Source organism: Notothenia rossii, assembly GCF_949606895.1.
Source record: "Notothenia rossii genome assembly, chromosome: 7".
Taxonomy (NCBI): Eukaryota; Metazoa; Chordata; class Actinopteri; order Perciformes; family Nototheniidae; genus Notothenia; species Notothenia rossii.
Window position 1 is genome coordinate 57,421,083 of NC_136905.1, and position 25,076 is coordinate 57,446,158.

Sequence of the window (25,076 nt, forward strand, 5' to 3'; positions counted from 1 at the left end):
TACTTATATCCTTTATTTGAGTGAAAGTAAATGTAAAAAGTAAACCCTTGATTACAAGTATAAGTCCTGCATTCACAGCTTTGAGTGTACAGCAAAATGGACTAAGCATCAAAAGCACAAGAGGTCATTATTAAGAATTGTTTCTCTTAGTTTTAAATTATTTATGCATATCTAACCTTGGCCTAGTTATAGTTTTCCCACTCATGATTTACTCTGATTTTAATTTCTTTTAGGCACATAGATGGAAACCACAAGCTTGTGAGATGGAGAATGGTGTTCCACGGCTGTGTTGATGGTTTCAGTCGAACCATCATATACCTTGGTTGTCTTGACAACAACAGAGCCTCTAGTGTGTTGTCACTATTCATTGACGGTGTACAGAACTTTGGACTACCGTCCAGGGTGAGATGTGATCATGGACTGGAAAACACAGGTGTTGCCCGTTTCATGCTTTACAGAAGAGGATTAAACAGACATAGTGTAATTACTGGCAGGTCAGTGCACAACCAAAGAATTGAGAGATTATGGGCAGAGGTAAATCGAGTAGTCTCATTTCATTTTGTTAATCTTTTCAACTTTATGGAGGAGCACGGTGTATTAGATTCACTTAATGAGCTCCATATATTTTGTCTTCACTATATTTATTTGCCACGGGTTCAAAGGGCTGCCACTGAGTTTCAGAACCAGTGGAATAACCATGGTCTTTCAACAGAACGGGGGCAAACTCCTCTTCAGCTGTGGCAAAGAGGCATAGTCAACAATGCAGGAACGCATAACCCAAGTATGAATGGTATTTATGATATAGACAGTGGCTTTGGTGTTGATGACAACAGACCACTCCCAGAGTTACAGACTAACAATGTTCTTCCATCTATTAACCTTACCATCAGTGACCCAACAATGGGTACACTTCAGCAGACTTTTGATCCATTTGAAGATGATGGGAATCATGGTATATATTTGTTTTGCAACATTGTGTATTTTCTTGAAGAGAGGCATACCTAAAATCATAGAACCAAATGGCGTACCAAAAAGAAACAAAACCCCCCTCGACAGATAGGCCTATTTAAGAGCACATTCACATCAATAGAAAAGGTCCACACAGGATATGTACGGCCTTTAGTAGTGTAAAGCAAAGCAAAACACACCGACAATCTATTTCACAGACACTTAAACATATCGTGAGTTTTAACATACACTGCTTAAAAAGAAAAAGTGTTTATTTCAGTGGAGTAATGGGAAAAAAAGTTCAGCTTTTGTCCTCTTCTGTTCTATGGTGTGCTGATTTTGTGTTGCTTCTTGTGCTCCTACTGACTTCTCACATATTCCACTGATGCTGTATCATTGTATTTGACAAAGGACATCAAATGTTAAAATAATTAATACTTCAGTCAATTTATTAAGTTCTCCAGAGCCAAAAGCTTTAATAAAATGTGGTTTCAATTCACACGTGTTTCACTACTTTTGGTAACAATTTCTTTGAACATTTAAAGTAAGACATATGGCTGGAAATGTTAAACATGGAGGTTTGAGCTCACTAATGCACATAAAGGTCTTAACATCCTATACACAGCAAGGATCCATTAATTGGAAGAAAACTGCAACCATGAACCTAAACAGTAACCTAACAATTGTACATCTTTATAAAACCTTTTTCTTTTTAAAACTTTGATTGCAAAATGACTGGCAACCTATTCCTGGCTAAAAATACAGAGCCAAGTTTCAAAGCCAATTGAAGTTTACTCAATAAAGTTGAATGTGCCTTTATTGAACTTTCTCAAAATCTGAACTGTACTTTAAAAGATGTTCCCAGCAAAACACTGTGGAATGATATCCACAATAAAAACGTGTCAAAAACTGTTTGGGATTTTTTTAACTAAAATGTATTTATTTGAGTGTGAACTTGACCTTTAAACAGAATACTGAGATGGAGGCCTGCCCATGAATTAAGCTATGCCGAAACCCTGGGTATTTCCCAGTGCAAAGTCCATATTTTCCTGGAAGTCTATGTAAGAGCTGTGCAGTGGCAACTTCAAACAGTTGATGCAGGTGTTTGCAATGGGAAGTTTAGAAGTGGTTCCTGAGTCATAATTTTGGTGAAGAAATTCAATTGAAGGTGGTGGATCAAAGCCAATTGGTGGAACAGTATTGGCTCCAGTGGCAAAGGCAAGAATTGTCCTCAGCTTCTGTGTTCCCTCTTGATCTAGAGAAAAGTCAATACATCGGAAATTAGAAAGAACACAAACAAACAAAAAAAACACTGCACTTAACTGATACAATGTCAAGATGCTGTGCATTGTTAATTACAAGTGAGGAGATATTTCAGTTCATACAAGAAAGGCTTTAAACAATTATACATTAACCTTCTGCATCTGTTAGGTAGTCTCTCCAGAAAGGAACAACAACTTCTTCAGCACTCCTTCTATTGCTGCCAACTGTAGATAGGCAGATGGTGAAGAGGCTGTCAAGCAGGTCAGCTGTGAGGTTTGTAGGAGACCAGCATAGAAGGGGGCGAAAACTCTCCGGGTGAGCTTGGATTTTGTCCAGCACACCAAGTGTTCTCAGTCCATCCCGAAATCTGAGTAAAAATCACACTTGCTTTTTAAAGTGTTTTGATTGGCGACTTAAGTTTGAACTAAAGAAGCTTTTACATCTTCACATGTAGTCCTTTTTAAACGTCATGGCAAGGAAAAATGACTTGCTTAGATGCTGTTCAAACAGGAGAAAAATACATGTATGTATGTACGCGTGCGGGTAGGGTTTACATTATTTTTGTTCTAACACACAACCCAAGCCCACAACTACTTTGTACAACAACTTTTAAATGGCTAGAAGCGCTCGCACCACAACCACCTGGCATTTAGTTTTAGCCTATGTGACACGATGATGTAACATAATACTGTCATGTGGCTTATATACGGTGCGGTTTAGTCGGGAAATTACCGCATACACTTCAACAGAAATGGCCGACAGAAAACCCTGAACCCAATGCAATCTTCATGGGTTTCAATTCCTTATTGGAGAGGCAAAAAACTGAGGATAAAAATGTACCTCTCAAAAGGACCACGCACTCTGTGTATCACTTGGAACATCAGGATGTCATCTACAAGCAGATTCTTGTCTTCCAACCTCCGCAGCGGCCTCAGGCAGCCAGCATTGGCCAAATACTCCTCAAGTGGTTCTGTTGTTGCTAGCAGATCTTCCAATGATTTACCCTCCGTGACCTTCCAATACATACAAAAAAACAACATTTGAAAGCGCCAACATTTGAACATATTCCCCTCTGCACTAGCTACTAGTGTAGAAACAGACACACTTACAGCACAACATAGTCTAAAACTGAGGAAAATTAATTAATTTTTTCGTGCAGCTCAATATCCGCAACATCTTCCAACACTGGCTTAGCCAATTCTGGGCCATCAACAAGGCAAGAGAAGAGAGTTGGGGACAGAAAGCCTGTGGGAGAACCGCCATGTACAAGGCTTACTGCAATGGCCCTGCCTGCAATAAAGTACCGGTCCTCTCTCATGGCTAGAAGAAATTATAATTATTATATATTTGACAATGCATGCGTATAAAGACTTGAAAAATGCCTGTAAGATCATATAAAACAGTGACATACATGTAATAAGTGGTTATCTGGAGTTTATCATGTGAGATTACAATCAATACATACCAGTACTGTCAAAGGCCAAGTTCAGTTTGCCTTCTTCTCCCTCAAACATCGGAGATTTGGGCAAAGCTTCCATTAGAAGTCTTAGAAACTCTCTTCTTGGTCCACCCAAGTCCACAGCCTCTTCAGGTACTCCCATATCATCAGAAAACTTGACAGAAATAGTGTGACATGGATCGTATGTCCCTCGTTTAAAACCCCTGATGGCTCCATCCAGGACTGTGGATCGGTTGATGTTGAACTTGCATTTCTTCTGATGATTTATTTTATTTATTTATTTTTTTGCAAAATATCTCTCACCGGCACCAAACATCCCGTAGCCATCCTGGAACTAGCAAGATAAATAAAAGTTAGGGCACACACACTAGTTTTGAGCAAGTGGCATTATGTGTGTAATGTACTTGAGTTCATAATTGTCACGTACAAAGTATACTAGTATAGTAGAAAGTCAATAGGTGGTGATATCTAGCATAAGCTTGCAAACTAAACTGCGTTCCTGAGAATGCTCAGTGGCATCTGCCATTCAAGTAACCTCTCCTCTTGAGAGTAACAATCTTATTGCTGTTATTAGTCTTGAGGAGCCATTTCTAAACAAACTAAAGTAGTCGCTCTCACCAGGGATGAAGGAATTTGCTACTCAGTGGAGCGGTGTGACTTACTGTGTTTTTAATAGTTTTTGGACAACAATAGAGCTCTAACGCACAGGGGATTCAAATATCCGCACATAATGTCATAAATTATGTCATAAATCTTGATGTAATTTATCATTATTTAATACCACATGGTTAAACCTACAGTGCGGAACTGTGTCTACCCTCCGACAGTGAGTAATTTGAAAAAACAGTGTTGACATGTGCTTTTTGTACACCGACCAGTGTTTTTGCAAGCCCTCCGAGATCTTTTTTGTACTAACCTTTCACTCTGCAGGCTTGCTAGTATAGCCTGGTTCAATTCCTCATCAGAAGACTCGTCAGACAATGCAGACATTATTGTAAGGTAGCTAGCATAGATTGCTGATTGGTGGTGTGTTGAGGTAGAGGGTAACACAGGACAATGGCTTGCTGGAGTGCTGCCCGGAGCTGGATCAACAGAAGTTGTTCCTCCAAATTATGATGTAGAAGGCTGACTGCTGAAAGGGTAGCTTTCCAGCGAGCATACTGGCAGTTGAGTAGAATAACTGCTCGCTGATGTGCTGCTGTGGTAGGGTGAGATACTGCTTTGGTAGGTCAAGGCAGGAGTTTGAGTGAATGACGTTCCACACCCAAGTGATGAGGCAAAAGGTTGAACTGCAGAAGTACAGTTTGGTGGGGAGGCAGTCATTGGACTGTTGAAACTTTCTGAAGATGCATTTGATTGTCTATCTCGTGGTCGAAATGAGGAGCGCAGCTGCCTTGCTGAACCAGTGTTTTCCGTACAAATGTTGTCCTCACTGCTATAGCTTCTAACCTCATCCTTGGAAAGACATAAAAATAATTTTCAGATATACTACATTTCAACTGTACACTGAAGAGTATCTGGAAACACTTGGATTAATGATTATATTGCTAACAATTACTTTTACTGTCCATGCTTTAAAAGTGACATCTCCCGACGAGTACCAGTATCCCCTTCTATTATTAGCTCTGTTAGTCCAACTAGGCAGCTGCCAATTAAGTCAATTTCTGTGCTTGGATATAACATTTAAAACAGGCATTCTAACTCTGCATTAGTCTATAGAAGTACACAAATAAATAAACACATAGCTAGTAAACATTTTCATGACTACAAAGCTGAAATTAAAGTTCAAGAAGAACATACATTTCAAATGTCAGAGGTAACTGACAACATTTAATCTTCAGGCATGTTTATACGCCGATTATGGGTTATTATTTTTACAATGTTCTGCAGGTTAATTCAAATGTGATATCACATACCAAAGTTGACTTTGATGGTCTGATGTATAGGGCTTTCGATTTATACACTTTATGTATGAGATTTGCAGCCAGTTCCTGTCCAGCACGCAGTTTTGGCTTGATCAATCTGTTGCCACATGCCATCAGAAGCTCTAGGCTGAAAAGCAGTGGGTAAAATGACCAGTGGCGTTTTCTCCTGGAGGCCAAGGGAAGCCAGGCTTCCCCTGTTTTTTCGGATTATAGTTATAATTTTAATAAATAAATAAAAACACTTTGTTTAGTTTCGGAAATGCATTGTGGTGTGTTGCTGCCGGCCCGTCTCTCCCCCATTCTCATTGAGTATTTTACAAATAGTGAAACAGCGCCCCTCTAGATGTTATGGTGAAACAGTAGATTGCACTCTCTGTTGCGAGAGGAGGCCAGCCGAAATTTGCTTCCCTTGGTGAAAAAAAATGGAGGGATTGACCAATCAGATGAGGCTCACGTCATGCCCCTGCCAACCTGTGATTGGTTAGGGAATGTTCCGGTATTTGGACAACATTAACATGGGATCACTCCGGTCAATGTACGTACTTCGTCTCACTGGAATATTAATGGCCAGATTGAATACAACATCGACCCAAATTCTCCGGTCAATGACAGGAGAGTTTTGAAAGTGACAAAACACTGTTCCACACATTTAAAAACACTTAATCAATGTTTACCCAGGATCCATGCACCTTTCCTGGCTTGTAAAATGTGGTGATGCGCCCTGGAGGTAGCGGGTAGGCTCTGTGCGTGGTGCTGAACCCCAGCCTGTCTATGTGGAATACAAAAACAAACAAAGACAAACACCTTTAAGGTCACCAGGGTCGTGAGGTTCTGGTTCTGGCGGTGTGCATGGAGGGGTTTAGTCCGAGTGAGGAGTGCTCGAGCGTGGGAGGATGTGTAAGGCAGAGGAGGGGAACAAAAGGTGTGTGCAGGAGCAGGGAGAAAAGAGAAAATAAAAAGACTCAAAGTGTTCCACCTTCCAGCAGCAGCAGCAGCAGCAGCGGGCCCGCGGTGCTGAACACCTGCCTGTCTATGTGGAGTACAAAAACAAACAAAGACAAACACCTTTAAGGTCACCAGGGTCGTGAGGTTCTGGTTCTGGCGGTGTGCATGGAGGGGTTTAGTCCGAGTGAGGAGTGCTCGAGCGTGGGAGGATGTGTAAGGCAGAGGAGGGGAACAAAAGGTGTGTGCAGGAGCAGGGAGAAAAGAGAAAATAAAAAGACTCAAAGTGTTCCACCTTCCAGCAGCAGCAGCAGCAGCAGCGGGCCCGCGGTGCTGAACACCTGCCTGTCTATGTGGAGTACAAAAACAAACAAAGACAAACACCTTTAAGGTCACCAGGGTCGTGAGGTTCTGGTTCTGGCGGTGTGCATGGAGGGGTTTAGTCCGAGTGAGGAGTGCTCGAGCGTGGGAGGATGTGTAAGGCAGAGGAGGGGAACAAAAGGTGTGTGCAGGAGCAGGGAGAAAAGAGAAAATAAAAAGACTCAAAGTGTTCCACCTTCCAGCAGCAGCAGCAGCAGCAGCGGGCCCGCGGTGCTGAACACCTGCCTGTCTATGTGGAGTACAAAAACAAACAAAGACAAACACCTTTAAGGTCACCAGGGTCGTGAGGTTCTGGTTCTGGCGGTGTGCATGGAGGGGTTTGACCTGGCTCCCCGACACAATGCACATAGTCTGGAGCAGCGGAGCAGCGGCTGGGCCGTGTTCCCCCTTCTGTCCATTTCCCCATCAGTTTGTTAACGAAGTGGACAGAGGCTGTTTTTTGCCCCTAAAAGTGACTTTTAATGGTGTTTTTGGCATTTAAATGATGGGTTTTATCTTTCTCCAGGGTCCCCGACACAATGCACATAGTCTGGAGCTCGCTGGGGTCCCGCAAAATGCTTTAATCACGATTTTGTCCTTTTCCCCATCACTTTGTTAACGAAGTGGACAGAGGCTGTTTTTTGCCCCTAAAAGTGACTTTTAATGGTGTTTTTTGTATTTAAATGATGTGTTTTATCATTCTCCAGGGTCCCCGACACAATGCACATAGTCTGGAGCTCGCTGGGGTCCCGCAAAATGCTTTAATCACGATTTTGTCCTTTTCCCCATCACTTTGTTAACGAAGTGGACAGAGGCTGTTTTTTGCCCCTAAAAGTGACTTTTAATGGTGTTTTTGGCATTTAAATGATGGGTTTTATCTTTCTCCAGGGTCCCCGACACAATGCACATAGTCTGGAGCTCGCTGGGGTCCCGCCAAATGCTTTAATCACGATTTTGTCCTTTTCCCCATCACTTTGTTAACGAAGTGGACAGAGGCTGTTTTTTGCCCCTAAAAGTGACTTTTAATGGTGTTTTTGGCATTTAAATGATGGGTTTTATCTTTCTCCAGGGTCCCCGACACAATGCACATAGTCTGGAGCTCGCTGGGGTCCCGCAAAATGCTTTAATCACGATTTTGTCCTTTTCCCCATCACTTTGTTAACGAAGTGGACAGAGGCTGTTTTTTGCCCCTAAAAGTGACTTTTAATGGTGTTTTTGGCATTTAAATGATGTGTTTTATCATTATCCAGGGTCCCCGACACAATGAAACTAGTCTGGAGCTCGCTGGGGTCCCGCAAAATGCTTTAATCACGATTTTGTCCTTTTCCCCATCACTTTGTTAACGAAGTGGACAGAGGCTGTTTTTTGCCCCTAAAAGTGACTTTTAATGGTGTTTTTGTATTTAAATGATGTGTTTTATCTTTCTCCAGGGTCCCCGACGCAATGCACATAGTCTGGAGCTCGCTGGGGTCCCGCAAAATGCTTTAATCACGATTTTGTCCTTTTCCCCATCACTTTGTTAACGAAGTGGACAGAGGCTGTTTTTTGCCCCTAAAAGTGACTTTTAATGGTGGGTTTTGCATTTAAATGATGGGTATTATCATTGTGGAGGGTCCCCAAGACAATGAAACTAGTCTGGAGCTCGCTGGGGTCCCGCAAATGCTTTAATCACACTTTTGTCCATTTTCCCATCAGTTTGTTAACGAAGTGGACAGAGGCTGTTTTTTGCCCCTAAAAGTGACTTTTAATGGTGTTTTTTGTATTTAAATGATGGGTCTTATCGTTCTCCAGGGTCCCCGACACAATGAAACTAGTCTGGAGCTCGCTGGTGTCCCGCAAATGCTTTAATCAGGCGTTTTAACACTTTTCCCCACGAAAACGATTTTTAATCATTTTTTTGGGGCTATATAAATCAAATTCCGGTTAATGCCGAGCACAATCGTACCTTTTACTATTTTAATGTATTTGCATGATATATCTTTGGGCTATAAAAGCGACATGTTTGGATGACTTTGTCAGTTTATGGAGCTTATCCCACAAATCCCGGATGATCCGGGCCAAATTTGGGAGCTCATAGGCAGCCTGCCATAGGCCCCCACCCGTGGAATGAAAAAAAAATGAAAGAAAACGGTCAATTATATGTTAAAATAATCAAAAAATGAACTTTTAAAATTACATGGGAGAGGGGATCTGAAAAATTGGAGAAGGGGAAAAGTGTTCGGCGCTTCGGGACGAAGCCCCGAACACTTTTCCCCTCCCCCGTTGCAAGGTACAACGGAGAGGGGAATCCAGACTTCCTCTCCTCCGTTGTAAAAAACCGTTCATGTTTTACAAGCTACCTTCTGCACGAAATCGGAAACCCGGTTTTTGAGAGGACTCAGAAAAAAAACGGCTGTGTAACTTCATGGAGGAATTCATCCGCTGTATGTGCACTTTGGCTCGGATACATTTTGTTGCCTGGAGACCCCCCAGCATGGTTCTTACCAAACTTAAAGTTTTTGAACTGGGCTCTGGAGGAAGGTGAGGGGAGTTGACAGGGGACTTTATCCGCCTTATGGGGCACTATTCTCGGATACATTTCAACACTTTTAGCCCTTTTTGATGGTTCTCCAAAAAATAACTCTGACTTTTTCAGAGTGTGGAGGAAGGTAAGGGGAGTTGACAGGGGACTCAATCCGCCTTATGGGGCACTATTCTCGGATAGATTTCAACACTTTTAGCCCTTTTTGATGGTTCTCCAAAAAATAACTCTGACTTTTTCAGAGTGTGGAGGAAGGTGAGGGGAGTTGACAGGGGACTTTACCCGCCTTATGGGGCACTATTCTCGGATACATTTCAACACTTTTAGCCCTTTTTGATGGTTCTCCAAAAAATAACTGACTTTTTCAGAGTGTGGAGGAAGGTGAGGGGAGTTGACAGGGGACTTTACCCGCCTTATGGGGCACTATTCTCGGATACATTTCAACACTTTTAGCCCTTTTTGATGGTTCTCCAAAAAATAACTCTGACTTTTTCAGAGTGTGGAGGAAGGTGAGGGGAGTTGACAGGGGACTTTACCCGCCTTATGGGGCACTATTCTCGGATACATTTTTTCATTTTCACCCATTTTTGATGGTTCTCCAAAAAATAACTCTGACTTTTTCAGAGTGTGGAGGAAGGTGAGGGGAGTTGACAGGGGACTTTACCCGCCTTATGGGGCACTATTCTCGGATACATTTCAACACTTTTAGCCCTTTTTGATGGTTCTCCAAAAAATAACTGACTTTTTCAGAGTGTGGAGGAAGGTGAGGGGAGTTGACAGGGGACTTTACCCGCCTTATGGGGCACTATTCTCGGATACATTTCAACACTTTTAGCCCTTTTTGATGGTTCTCCAAAAAATAACTCTGACTTTTTCAGAGTGTGGAGGAAGGTGAGGGGAGTTGACAGGGGACTTTACCCGCCTTATGGGGCACTATTCTCGGATACATTTCAACACTTTTAGCCCTTTTTGATGGTTCTCCAAAAAATAACTCTGACTTTTTCAGAGTGTGGAGGAAGGTGAGGGGAGTTGACAGGGGACTTTACCCGCCTTATGGGGCACTATTCTCGGATACATTTTTTCATTTTCACCCATTTTTGATGGTTCTCCAAAAAGACAAGTTAGTCTTTTTTCTTCCCCCTTCCTCTTCTGATTTCTCACTGATCGAATGGCAAACGCGACCCGCCATCGGAGGGCCTCCGCCGGCCCGGCCTCGTGCCGGTGCTCTGGCGGTCGGTTCCTCCGAACTGCGGGTTCGACTCTGATGGCCGGGAGGGACGAGGGAAACGTCGGGGGGGTCTGCTGGAGGCTCCTGCTGGAGTCTTGCGTTCACTGGGACCTGGCTCGAAAAACTCGAAACCCTGACTCCAGTGCGGTGTTGCGGCCATGCGCCTCCGGGTACCAGACTCCCCTGCCTCCTCCGTGTTGCGTGGGCTGCGTGGGGGTAACCCTGCGTGTCCGTTACCCTGCGTGTCTCTTACCTCCCAGGCCGACCGATATGAAGCGTTTCCAAGACGAACCGTCTGACTCAGGGGTCCCACCACAGGTTCCGTAGCGGGGTGGAAGTTCCACCTCCCCTCTTTGCCGCGGAATGCAAAACAAACACCTGTTTCTCTCATCCTCCACTGTGGCATAGCGGCCTTAGTCGGCTGCGGCATTCAGCAATTGGCCTTGCTCCGGGCACAGGACCCTACTTCATCAAACTACCTATTTGATCCTGCGTAACAACCACATATATGCTTGTCTGCAAAGACATTGATCGAATGGCAAACGTGACCCGCCATCGGAAGGCCTCCGCCGGCCCGGCTTCGTGCCGGTGCTCTGGCGGTCGGTTCTTCCAAACTGCGGGTTTGACTCTGCTCCTGGGAGCACATATGCTTGTCTGCAAAGAGGGACATGCCTGGTCCCGCCCAGGTGTTCTTCTACGGTTAGTGTCCAGCCAGCTGCGGTATCATCAACTTTGACCCGCCATCGGAGGGCCTCCTCCCCGGGTCCAGCTTCCGGTGCTTGGCGGTCGGTTCCTCCAAACTGTGGGATTGACTCTGCTCCTGGGAGCACATATGCTTGTCTGCAAAGAGGGACATGCCTGGTCCCGCCCAGGTGTTCTTCTACGGTTAGTGTCCAGCCAGCTGCGGTATCATCAACTTTGACCCGCCATCGGAGGGCCTCCTCCCCGGGTCCAGCTTCCGGTGCTTGGCGGTCGGTTCCTCCAAACTGTGGGATTGACTCTGCTCCTGGGAGCACATATGCTTGTCTGCAAAGAGGGACATGCCTGGTCCCGCCCAGGTGTTCTTCTACAGCTAGTGTCCAGCCAGCTGCGGTATCATCAAATTTGACCCGCCATCGGAGGGCCTCCTCCCCGGGTCCAGCTTCCGGTGCTTGGCGGTCGGTTCCTCCAAACTGTGGGATTGACTCTGCTCCTGGGAGCACATATGCTTGTCTGCAAAGAGGGACATGCCTGGTCCCGCCCAGGTGTTCTTCTACGGTTAGTGTCCAGCCAGCTGCGGTATCATCAACTTTGACCCGCCATCGGAGGGCCTCCTCCCCGGGTCCAGCTTCCGGTGCTTGGCGGTCGGTTCATCCAAACTACGGGTAATCCTGGAGCGGACATAAACAAAGAATGATATTTTACAGGACATGATGGATATGTGTTTTTTCCAGGCTTTTTGGAAATAAACCAAATGTGATTTTGCAGTGCATGATATAGCTCATTTTACCCATGTGATGTTGTGCAGTACATTACTGAGCTCATTTAACGATATTGGTCTACCAGGTGAAGTGGGATGCTGCCATTTCCCAACTGGTCTCCGGAGGAATATAAGGAGAGTTGACAGGGGACTCTGCCCAGTGCTCATGAACCAAATGAGGGGTGTGTTAGAGGGGAAAGGCTCTGGCTGTTTCTGCAGCCTCTGCATCTACCTTCTCTCCCCACCCCGATACCAGCGCGTGCCTGCTGTAAAAGGCAGGTGCACGGGCTCTCACTTCCACTAACTCTGAGCCTGGCTCCCGAGCAGCACGTTCTCCCCGGCAGTCCGCCAGCAGATGAAAAACACCCACCTCTCCGCCTCTTCCGAGGGACGAGGGAACCGCGCGGCGGGGTCTGCTGGAGGTTCCTGCCGGGTGCTCCGTACTGCGTTTCACCGGGACCTGGCTCGAAAAACTCGGAACTCTGACTCCAGTGCGGTGTGGCGGTCTCGCCCTGGCCGTCCACCGTGCGCCTCCGGGTACCTGACTCCCCTGCCTCCTCCGGGGGCAGGTGCGAGGGGTTCAATGCCTCCTCCCCCCGCTGCGGCGAAAGCCGGAGCGGGACGGAGCGCCCGGAGGTACTGTTACCCCCACGTTTTGTACCCAAAACTGTCTTGTGAGTTCGTGGCAGAACCATGAAACAAAAAACAATCAATGTATCGGACCCATCGCCAGTCGCGTTGGTGCGGAGGTGGGACCATTTTAACCAGGTGGTAACCCAAGTCCTCCCCTTGGTCCGTGTTCCCTGCATTGAAGCATCGGACCCATGGTTGCAATCAGCAGTTGGCTAACGCATATAAACGGAGAAACAGAAAACCATTTAAATAGAATTCATTGTGTGTGTTTTTGGAAGGATGTTGACCCAATGCCCGGTGTGCAGCCTCCGCTATCTGGCTTTGAATAAGCACCTTAAGCACAAACATGCAGTGCGGAACCTGGATGAAAGAGGCATCATTCTTAAAATGGCCAGTGGTAGAATAAATGTTCGGACCAAACCCTGTCCCATCACAGGGTGTTCGTATGCTGGGAGGAAACTACACCGTCATGTAACTCGTGACCACCCTGAGTTCTCCCGAGATGAGGCACATCAGGTCATGGCAAGGCTGAAGCATAGTGTGGCCCTGCAGTTGCTCCATGACCTCCGAGAGACTAATCCCATCATTGGAATGGCTACATCATTGGATATAGACAATGAGGAGGAATACCCGGTGCACCCTCCACCCTTCTCCCCACATACCGAGTGTGACGAAGAGGACTGCATGCAGGTGAGGCTGGACAATGTGGCATTGAGGGCTCAGAAGGATGCCCTCATTGATGAGGTGAAGACCCTGCGCTCCAGGCTAAAACAGGGTCTAAAACCCAGGAAGCAGAATGCCACTGCTGCTCTGCTTGAGGAAGACGAAGAATGTATACGATTTAAGGCGTAGCAATCCCAAGTACCCCCGACATGAACTCAGTAGCCTCCGGCAGCAATACCCCTCTCAAGACCCCGGTGAAGACTGTCATGCGGTCCATAGAAGCCTCTGCGAGTGAGACCCCCCTCAAGTCTGTGATGCGGTCCCCAGAAGCCTCCGGAAGCAAGACCCCGGTGAAGACTGTCATGCGGTCGACAAAGTCTCCGGTAGTGAGACCCCGGTGAAGACTGTCATGCGGTCCCCAGAAGCCTCCGGAAGCAAGACCCCGGTGAAGACTGTCATGCGGTCCGACAAAGCCTCCGGTAGAGAGACCCCTCTCAAGTCTGTGATGCGGTCCCCAGAAGCCTCCGGAAGCAAGACCCCAGTGAAGACTGTCATGTGGTCCCCAGAAGCCTCCGGTAGTGAGACCCCAGTGAAGACTGTCATGCGGTCCATAGAAGCCTCTGCGAGTGAGATCCCTCTCAAGTCTGTGATGCGGTCCCCAGAAGCCTCCGGAAGCAAGACCCCGATGCAGACTGTCATGCGGTCCGTAGAAGCCTCCTGTAGTGAGACCCCTGTATGCCAGAAGACCCGTGCGTCTGTCTCCAATAAGCTGAAAGCTAATCTGGCTAAGGGGACTGGCCCTCTTCCCAAAATCAATGGTGCACTGGGAAGGGACTGCGGAATACCATGCGTGAAATCACGTTGCCTAAAAGCATGGAGACGTACATTCAGACATACAGAGGTCATTGTGAGGGTCTTGCACCGACAGTAAAACGGAAAGAGAATTGTATGTCCAATGTCAGCCGGATAAAGAACTTCATAGTATTCATGGCCCATGGTTTTGACCGGCTGTCAGACTGGCTGTTTCTAAAAGACACAAAGAGGGTCCGTGGCTGGAGCAAGTATATTTCAGAGTCGGGCCGGACAGTCACAACATCGCTGTTGTTCCTGAAGACTGTGAACCATTTCCTGAGGTACTTGTCTGCATCAAAGCTCCGGGGGTGCAGGCTCACCCAGTCTGATATGACCAACATCATCAGAGAGGTGAAAGCCAACATTAACGATTTGAAAAAGTCTGTCACTCTCCACCAGTTTAAGGTGAAGAGGGACAAGCTGGATCGTCTGCCGAGCCAGGCGGAGCTTCTCGCCGCCATGGCGGCCGCTGAGAAGCGCATCCCTGATCTCCTTGACCTGATGGCTAGCAATCCGACCTCAATGACCCAGTACCTGCTATATGGCTATCTAACCCTCCATTGGAGCCTCCTGTATGGCCACCGTCCGGGTGTGTATGCAAACATGACCAACACGGAGGTCTTTGAGGCGGACAGAAGGGGCACTGCTGAGGGCTACATCATCCACGTGCAGGATCACAAGACTGCCAAGACATTTGGTGAAGCACAGCTGGTGCTTACAATAAAGGAGTTTAGCTGGGTCATGCGGTGGATGGGGATAAAAGAGGGCTTGTCGGGTCCTCAGAATGAATTCTTCCTTTTCACATCGGGGAAGCAGGCTTCCAAGAACCTGAACGCTCACTTGAAGAGGGCTTGGGCTGATGCTGGGCTAGAAACAGCCGTCACCTTCACCATCTTGCGCACTGCCCTGGCTGACAATATCAAGCATCACCAAGATCCAGAAAGCAGGTCGATTCTGGCTAGGTTTATGTGCCACGACGTAAGCACTGCAGACCGGTTCTACGCGAATACGCCTGGAATAAAGGAGGCATTGAAGATCCGCTCCATGTTCAGGGCGGCGGCAGCAGCTGCAGCAGCATCATCATCAGAAGGAGGTCTACCACCGTCAGCTACCTCCGAAGAGGATTCAGGGGCGGAGAGCAGCGATACCTCTTCTTCAGGACCGATTGGTACTCCTGATGAGGGGAAAGGGGCCGTGGACTCAACCTTTTTTCCCCGGTGCACTGTACAAGTTAGACGGCTAATATGGCCCCCAGGCCCCTGTTAATCATGTTGTTATTATGTTTATTTTGTATACTGTTTTTGTAAAAGTGGTGTGATAATTAAATAAAAAATAAAAAAAAAACATTAGTATAACCTTGAAGGTTCCCAGGGGCAAATACAGTGCCTGTCATTTTGAAGGATATAATTTAACATGTAACCTCTCCTGGAAATGGACATACTCTGTGCATTTCCAGGAGAGGTTCCATGTTAAATTATATCCTGCAATATCCTCCAAAGAAGGGGTGGTAGTGTCATGAATAAGGCCGAATATGTATGCCGATGTGCGGACGGTAAAGCACCGCAAAATCCACCCCTTTAGGGTAACCAGGGGCATGAAGTTCTGTAGGGTGTGAACATCTGGGTCTAGTCCGAGTGAGGAGTGCTCGAGCGTGGGAGGATGTGTAATGCAGAGGAGGGTAACAAAAGGTGTGTGCAGGAGCAGGGAGAAAAGAGAAAATAAAAAGACTCAAAGTGTTCCACCTTCCAGCAGCAGCAGCAGCGGGCCCGCTCTGTCCGTGGTGCTGAACACCTGCCTGTCTATGTGGAGTACAAAAACAAACAAAGACAAACACCTTTAAGGTCACCAGGGGCGTGAGGTTCTGGTTCTGGCGGTGTGCATGGAGGGGTTTAGTCCGAGTGAGGAGTGCTCGAGCGTGGGAGGATGTGTAAGGCAGAGGAGGGGAACAAAAAAAACCGAATACAAATAAGTTAAAGTGTGAACCTCCAGCAGGGCAGGTGCTGCTGCTGCTGATGCTGCTGCTGCTGCTGCTGCTGTGAAGGAGGACGAATATTGATGCTTGTGTTCGGACGGTAAAGCACCGCAAAATCCACCCCCCCTTAAAGGTGACCAGGGGCATGAGATTCTGCAGGGTGTGAACATCTGGGTTTAGTCCGTGGGGGAGTGCTTAAGTCCGGGGGCCCGGGGTCTCACGGTGCACGAGGTTATGGAAGTGCCACTGTTGCCGGAGGTCCTTAGTCCGTCCTTTGGGGCTCTGTCAGGGGCTACAGAGAGGTGGTTTTCCCGGTCCCTCTCCTGGAGGTATGAAATAACCTGAGCTCCATGTGAGGGAGCCGTGCTGGAGCTGCTTAGTCCGTCCTTTGGTGGTCTTTGAGGGGCTAATGAGAGGTGTTTTCCCCGGTCTATTTGATGGAAGTCTGACACGAGCAGAGTGTGCATGCTTTGAAACTAATCCACCCACACTTAGCATGCTATTTTAGGGTATAAATCGTACCTTGTCACCATGCACTGTGCTCCCTGGGACGACGCGCCCTCCTGTGGGGACACATGAGAACTGCACTCAAATCACTTTGTGCTTTTTAAACAGTTTAACATATTTTTTTCCACATTTAAAAAACGCTTTCTGCCCTGGAAGTCATTTCTAATCATTATTACCGTTATGGAGGGGCTGCAGGAACACTTTCCCTGCCTTGCAAACATTTATTCCTGGTTCAAATAATCAATTTGTTCCGCCTGCTTTGCGTCAGCACCTCTGCGGCTGTCGGATTAACACAGATGAATGCACTTTTAACACTCACGCAGCCAGAATTCCTGCTCTTTTCCTGGGTTACAAAGTGAGGTGACGCAGCCTGTCCTCTGAGTCTCCCCGCCTCTCATAGACTTATTTCTGGGTAAAAAAAGCCATGTGCTCCGCCCCCTGGATCTCTGCATGTGTGTGTGTGCCTGTGAGTCTGTGGCTACTGTCCACATGCCCGCATTAGGAGGCACTATTTTCGGATACATTTTCTCATTTTCACCACTTTTCATGTTTTTATTATGTATATTGTTATATTATTATTATTATTATTGTATATATGTATACTGTGTATACTGTTTTTGTAAAAATCATGTGATTATTAAATAAATAATAAAACATGAATATAACCTTGACGTTTCCCAGGGGCAAATACAGTGCCAGGTGTCAGACTATTTAAACAATGTTTACCCAGGATTCCGACACCTTCCCTGGCTTGTAAAATGCGGTGATGCGCCCTGGAGGTATCAGAGTATTTTAAACAACTTTTCCCCGCCTTTCAAACACTTTTTCCTGGCTTATAGCCTGTCATTTTGCAGGATATAATTTAACATGGAACCTCTCCCAGGGGCAAATACAGTGCCAGGTGTCAGACTATTTAAACAATGTTTACCCAGGATTCCGACACCTTCCCTGGCTTGTAAAATGCGGTGATGCGCCCTGGAGGTATCAGAGTATTTTAAACAACTTTTCCCCGCCTTTCAAACACTTTTTCCTGGCTTATAGCCTGTCATTTTGCAGGATATAATTTAACATGGAACCTCTCCCAGGGGCAAATACAGTGCCAGGTGTCAGACTATTTAAACAATGTTTACCCAGGATTCCGACACCTTCCCTGGCTTGTAAAATGCGGTGATGCGCCCTGGAGGTATCAGAGTATTTTAAACAACTTTTCCCCGCCTTTCAAACACTTTTTCCTGGCTTATAGCCTGTCATTTTGCAGGATATAATTTAACATGGAACCTCTCCCAGGGGCAAATACAGTGCCAGGTGTCAGACTATTTAAACAATGTTTACCCAGGATTCCGACACCTTCCCTGGCTTGTAAAATGCGGTGATGCGCCCTGGAGGTATCAGAGTATTTTAAACAACTTTTCCCCGCCTTTCAAACACTTTTTCCTGGCTTATAGCCTGTCATTTTGCAGGATATAATTTAACATGGAACCTCTCCCAGGGGCAAATACAGTGCCAGGTGTCAGACTATTTAAACAATGTTTACCCAGGATTCCGACACCTTCCCTGGCTTGTAAAATGCGGTGATGCGCCCTGGAGGTATCAGAGTATTTTAAACAACTTTTCCCCGCCTTTCAAACACTTTTTCCTGGCTTATAGCCTGTCATTTTGCAGGATATAATTTAACATGGAACCTCTCCTGGAAATGGACATACTCTGCGCATTTCCAGGAGAGGTTCCATGTTAAATTATATCCTGCAAAATGACAGGCAACAACTCTCTTCCAGACGTTTAAAAACACTTTTCCGACTATTTTAAACAACTTTTCCCCGCCTTTCAAACACTTTTTCCTGGCTTATAGCCTGTCATTTTGCAGGATATAATTTAACATGGAACCTCTCCTGGAAATGGACATACTCTGCGCATTTCCAGGAGAGGTTCCATGTTAAATTATATCCTGCAAAATGACAGGCAACAACTCTCTTCCAGACGTTTAAAAACACTTTTCCGACTATTTTAAACAACTTTTCCCCGCCTTTCAAACACTTGTTCCTGGCTTATAGCCTGTCATTTTGCAGGATATAATTTAACATGGAACCTCTCCTGGAAATGGACATATTCTGTGCATTTCCAGGAGAGGTTACATGTTAAATGATATCCTGCAAAATGACAGGCTACAACTCTCTTCCAGACGTTTAAAAACACTTTCCCCGACCATTTAAACATTATTTATGGCTTGTAAAGTGCGGTGATGAGCCCTGACAGTATCAGACTATTTAAAGGGTTACCAGGAGCATGAGAATATCCTCCACAGAAGGGGTGGTGGTGCCGTGAATAAGGCCGAATATGGATACCGATGTGCCGACGGTAAAGCACCGCAAAATCCACCCCCTTTAGGTTAACCAGGGGCATGGAGTTCTGTAGGGTGTGAACATCTGGGTTTAGTCCGTGGGGGAGTGCTTAAGTCCGGGAGTCCGGGGACTCACGGTGTGCAAGGTTATGGAGGTGCCCATGTCAGGGACACATGCTGGAGGTCTGTGGTCCGTCCTTTGGGGGTCTTGGAGGGGCCACAGAGAGGAGATTTCCCCGGTCTCTGTCCTGGATGAGTGAAATAAACAGAGTCTCCATGTCAGGGACACATGCTGGAGGTCTCTCTCCCGAGAGTGGACGTCCATTGCCTGTAAATTGGTCTAACATTAGGTCTGTCACTTTGGCTAACCGCACCACTGTCTGTCGTCTCCCGCAAGTGGACATCCATTGTCACTTTGGCTAACCGCACCACTGTCTGTCGTCTCCCGCAAGTGGACATCCATTGCCCCTAAATAGGGTCAGGGCCATGCCAAGGGAAGCCAGAGGCGGCTGGCTTCCCTTGCCTCACAATCCAATCAAATCGCATCAATTTAGTGGTGCAGTGACGCGTCCCAAAAAGCGGAAGTAAGCTGCGCTCGGTTTCCCTCGACAAAAAAGCAATGGGATTTCTCCATAGGATTTTGGAAAATAGCTCGAAAAAAGGTCAGTGGAAAACGAACCTGTTAGGTAAATGCACGTTTTGTTCAGTCGGATAATATCCACATGTCTACCCTACTTTTATAATTTTCGAATGATAAATCTAATCGATAGAAGATAGATAGCGTCACTGCACCACTCTCACCGCCGTTAGAAAGTAGCAAGCAACTGAAGCAAGTGCAATTATGGAGGGTGGAGATTTGGAGTATTTAATCAAAAATAATTGGACTAAACTTCCGCTGCAGCAGCAACAACAAATACAATCTGATGACAGGCCAATGCCCAAACTGGAGCCGTGTACAGCGAGGAACAAAGGAGCGAACCGGACGTAAAACGTTAAAGGTCTCCTGATTTAGTTTGTGAATGAATGCTTATTAGAGTTTCGGCTGGAGAGTGCGTGCGGACCTGTCGGTCAGATAACCGGCGTGTGTAAGTCCTGCATCTGTATGATACAAATGTGTGTAAAATTATACCGGGCGCTGTAATCACTCATCTGGCTACGTTATTACATTGACCACCACACCCCCCCACCCCAAAAGAAAGGACGTATTATTGGCTTCCCCTAATTTTTTCCCCACGCCACGCTACTGAAAATGACAAAAGGTAAAAAAATGCACAAGACAGATTGAAACGGATCCTCTGACCATCTGTTTTCCATTTCCTCTTTGATGATGGCAGTCAGAAAAATAAATGAGAACGAACGTAAGTGATGCCACAAAATCAAATGTACTAGTATGAATAACTGGCTTAATAGGTTAGGTCCTTTTTTCATTTGAATAGAATCACTATATCACAGTTTGGACTGGGACTGGATTAGGGCTGAACGATATACCGTATCATGGCGATAACCGCGGTATGCCCATGCGCGGTTTTCACACCGCAGGGACGTGCGGTTTTATAAATTTTTTATAATGTAAAAAAAAATATTACTTTTTATTTTTTTTTATTTGGAACTGCGATATTAAGTAGGTACATTAACTCAAACACGTCATGTTACAATTATTTTTGCTGCTTGCTAGAAAAGGAAAACTTGCGCGGCTCTCATGTCAGGGGTCCTTGAGTGAGTGACATGCAGGCTCTGCATCACAGCAGGCCCCACCCCGCTAGTTTGCAGACGATCGAAAACACGGTAAAAAAATGAGCGCGGCACAGGAGGACGAGAATGAAGATTTAATTCGAAAAAGAAAAGCAACATCTGCCATCTGGGATTATTTTGGTTACAAAAAGCTTGATGTTGACCAAACAAAGGTACTTTGTAGACAGTGCCATGCAGTTGTTTCGGCAGCCCGAGGCAACACGTCGAATTTACTTGCCCATTTGAATAGACACCCCAAATCTCTATATGACGAGTGCAGAGTCAGATCCGAATGCCTCCCACAGCGAAAGCAAAAAACTATTTCAGATGCCTTTGCCGGTGTTACACCATACGAGAGAGATTCAAAACGGCATAAAGACATCACAGATGCCATAACATTTCACCTGGCAAAAGACATGGTACCAATTTACACCGTTACCAAAGAGGGTTTTAAGAAAATGATCCGCTCACTTGATAAGTGGCACGTTATACGGTCACGCACCTATTTTTGTCAAGTCGCCATTCCCGACCTGTACGAGAAATGCAGGGCAAAAGTTGAAACAGAGCTGTCAAAAGTGGAATACTATGCTGTTACAACGGACTTGTGGTCCAGCCGGACAACGGAGCCGTACATAAGCCTGACGGTGCCCTTTATTGATGAGGACTTCGAACTGAAAAGTCGCTGTTTGAAAACGGCATTTTCCCCAGAAAATCACACAAGTGAGAACATCGCAGCGGGGCTGAAAGAAGCGGTGGCTGCTTGGGGCCTGGATGAGACACGTCAAGTCTGTATAACAACAGACAATGCTGCAAATATGGTGAAGGTTGACTCCCTGAACCAGTGGACCAGGCTGCAGTGCTTTGGCCACATACTTCATCTTGCAGTTGGTAAGCTACCCCCGCCCACGCTTTATTTACTAAGCTGTGTCTGTATCGAGTTTTTTTTTTTTAAATAACCTTTATTCAGCGAAGTGTAACAGAGTAATGCTATCTTTTTCAGGAGCGCTTAACATCCTGTCCTGAAATGCAACAGTTTTCTGAATTTTAATCAGTTTCATAAATGTTACATTTTATAAGCAATTCATTGTTGAAGGCAGCTAATTTCAAACTGCATACACACACACACACACACACACACGCACACGCACACGCACACACACACACACACGTATCTTATGTGGATAAATTGTTATGCTATAAATTGTTATGCTATAATATAAATAATATATAGATGAACTCAGACGATTGCTAAAAAACATCAGGTAGGATTTTCTGTGAAATGGCAAGATGGGCGGGAAGAGGCAGGGAGGCATTTTTTTTCTTTGTCTTTTCTTTTTCTTTTTGTATTGTCTATATAATTTGTATCTGTATAAATCCCTTTTGTGAGGGCAAAAAAAAAAACAACGATAAAAAGTTGGTCACAAAAAAAACAAAAAACCGCAATATATACCGCAGGGGGGAAAAAAACGCAATGTCAGTTTTTTTTCAAAACCGTGCAGCCCTAGACTGGATGATTACATTAAAGTGCTTACCTCACATCAGCTGAGAGTTTTTCTCCAAAGGCATCCCTAATTTGATCAGTGACAGTCCTGTGGTCCCAGGATCTCTGGAATTCAAATCCATTCACTATATGTCCTTGTTCATGCAACTGTTGCTTTGTCCGATGCTTTATGACGGCAGTGCTGGATGGTCCCGGAAGAAGGATGATGTCTTTGTTGAAAGTGTCATGATAAACTGTTTTGGCCCTAGAAAACAAAGCAGATGTTTTATTTTATATTCATTAAAAGATAATAATAATAATACATTACATTTATAAAGCGCTTTTCCTGGTGCTCAAAGCGATATATCATATATCATAAATAAAGTGTTGTCTTTCTACTGAAAGACAAAACTAGACGGAGCTGGAAGTAATACATTAATTATCTTCTTAACTTACAATACAGAAGAGTGTCAGCCATGTGTCCTCACCTGCTCTGTAATGCTTTAGATATTGACCCATACACAACATAGACTTTGATTAACCTCTTCAAGCAATATTAAGTTCATCAATATGTATGCCTGACTAGCTGTTGGCTAGCAAGGGAAATTATTTCACATTCCCCACCTTAAACAGATTGGGGACTAATCAACAGCATAGCAAGCTAAAAACATTAGCGTGATAGTTAGAAATATGTAAACTTAAACATTCATCCAACATCTAGTAACGTTAGTTCATCAAGTTGTAGCTCAATATTACAGTAGCATACTTGTCATTGTCCATGGAATTTAAAAGCGTGTGAAAAAAAAATACTTCAATTTTCTACACATCTCGATTGACATGTGTACAAGTGTTACACAGTTATATTAGTTGTCATTGTATAAATCGGAAATAAAAGCCTTTAAGGTCTATTCAAGATTCAAGGCTTTTATTGTCATGCGTACATAGCTACAGGGTAGTTATGTCGATGAAAATCTTAGGTCACAGGCTCCTCCAACAGAGCAACACAATAACACAGATACAATAGAGCAACTAAACACAATAAAATAGTGCCATAAGAGTATACAAGTGATACATAATTTGTAAGGTGCACACAGGTGAATGTTATGGATGTTCTTAGTTCAGGTGTTTAACAATCTTATGGCCTGTCGGATGAAACTGTCCCAGAGTCTGGTGGTCATACACACATTGGTGTGATTATGTGGGTAGAGCAGAGACAGAAATGTCGTTTTCAAGGGAAAACACTGCTGTTCCACGGACAATATTTTTATAAACACCTAAAAAAACCTGCCTCAGCGGCCTTGAAAGTTGGCACCCGCCGACGCGCCCGAGCGACACGCCTCACGTTTACCAGGCGGTAAAAGATGCAGCATGTGTACGGCCACTTAGCATGCTAAAGTGTGTTGCTAAATAAGCAAACATACATTTCGAATTTAGTAGATTGACAACTTCCATTTAAGTTACAATGTACGTTGTTCTCACCTTTTCCTTGGTCGCGAGTTCCACTTCCCAAAGTGGAGCTGAGTTTGGTATCTCAAAGATCCTCCAGTTTGTCCTCCTTCATCTGCTTGGCCTGCCGAAGCGACTTGGGAGTTGGCAGGTCTGAAACATTCTCTCAGCTCACTCTCCACCGCGCTGTGAGAAACGTTATTAGTAACGTGCTGCTCCTGTGCCTGTGAGCCTGTCCTCTGCCGCTCAAGGGACGATGACAGGGATGTGACAGTTTCAGGGGTTGACAAAATGTTCCTTAAAACCCCTAATGCTTGCTGCAATCTACGCGATTCATCTCCCTCCATCATGTTATGTTGATTTGAAATCCGAAGTTCTGAACATGAGCCCGCCCCGCTCAACCTTCTGAGCCAATCACAGCGCGAGAATGACTTGCCTTCCGTTTCAACCATACTCCTTCCGTTTCCACTATACTTTCTCTCTCACATACATACATTATTCTCTTGCATACATATATTTTCTTCATACATACATACATTCTTCTCTTGCATACATATATTGTCTTCAGACATGCATACATTCTTCTCTTGCATACATATGTTGTCTTCAGACATGCATATATTATAACATATATGTATGTAAAAGGAGAATGTATGTATGTAAGAGTGAAAATATATTTGTATGTAAAAGGAGAATGTATGTATGTAAGAGTGAAAATATATGTATGTAAAAGGAGAATGTATGTGCGTGAAAGGACCAGTATGAATTACGGCCTCATACACACTCTCATACACACACACTCACACACACACACACACACACACACACACACACACACACACACACACACACACACACACAGACACAGACACAGACACACATACACACATACATACACACACACTCACTCACACACTCACACCCACACACACACACACACACACACACACACACACACACACACACACACACACACACACACACACACACACACACTCACTCACTCACTCACTCACTCACTCATATATACACACACACACACACACACACACACACACACACACACACACACACACACACACACACACACACACACAGAGAGAGACACACACAGACACATACACACACACACACACACACACACACACACACACACACACACACACACATACACACACACACACACACACACTCACTCACTCACTCACACACACACACACACACACACACACAAACACAGACATACACACACACTCATACACACTCATACATACATACACACTCATACATACATACACACTCATACATACACACACACACACACACACACACACACACACACACACACA

The 25,076-nt window shown here is 45.3% G+C and overlaps 1 protein-coding gene across 4 annotated transcripts; it reads right to left on the minus strand.

Moving 5' to 3' along the window:
• Positions 1-1,118: 1,118 nt before the first annotated feature.
• Positions 1,119-24,169, minus strand: LOC307013358 (uncharacterized protein). 4 transcript variants are annotated; one of them, XM_079640721.1, is made up of 9 exons: positions 23,761-24,169; positions 22,334-22,546; positions 5,587-5,722; positions 4,587-5,125; positions 3,974-4,004; positions 3,677-3,892; positions 3,052-3,224; positions 2,364-2,578; positions 1,119-2,203 (listed from the first exon to the last, which is right to left on the minus strand). In XM_079640721.1, exons 1-4 carry the CDS (start codon positions 24,075-24,077, stop codon positions 4,781-4,783), a joined length of 1,011 nt encoding a protein of 336 aa, XP_079496847.1. In that variant the 5' UTR covers positions 24,078-24,169; the 3' UTR covers positions 1,119-2,203; positions 2,364-2,578; positions 3,052-3,224; positions 3,677-3,892; positions 3,974-4,004; positions 4,587-4,780. The 4 variants fall into 4 exon arrangements, 3 of the variants coding, with proteins under 3 accessions (XP_079496847.1, XP_079496846.1, XP_079496848.1); XM_079640720.1 differs by having other exon boundaries at positions 1,120-2,203; positions 3,677-4,004; XR_013800961.1 differs by lacking the exon at positions 5,587-5,722 and having other exon boundaries at positions 1,122-2,203; positions 3,677-4,004; positions 23,761-24,166.
• Positions 24,170-25,076: the final 907 nt, after the last annotated feature.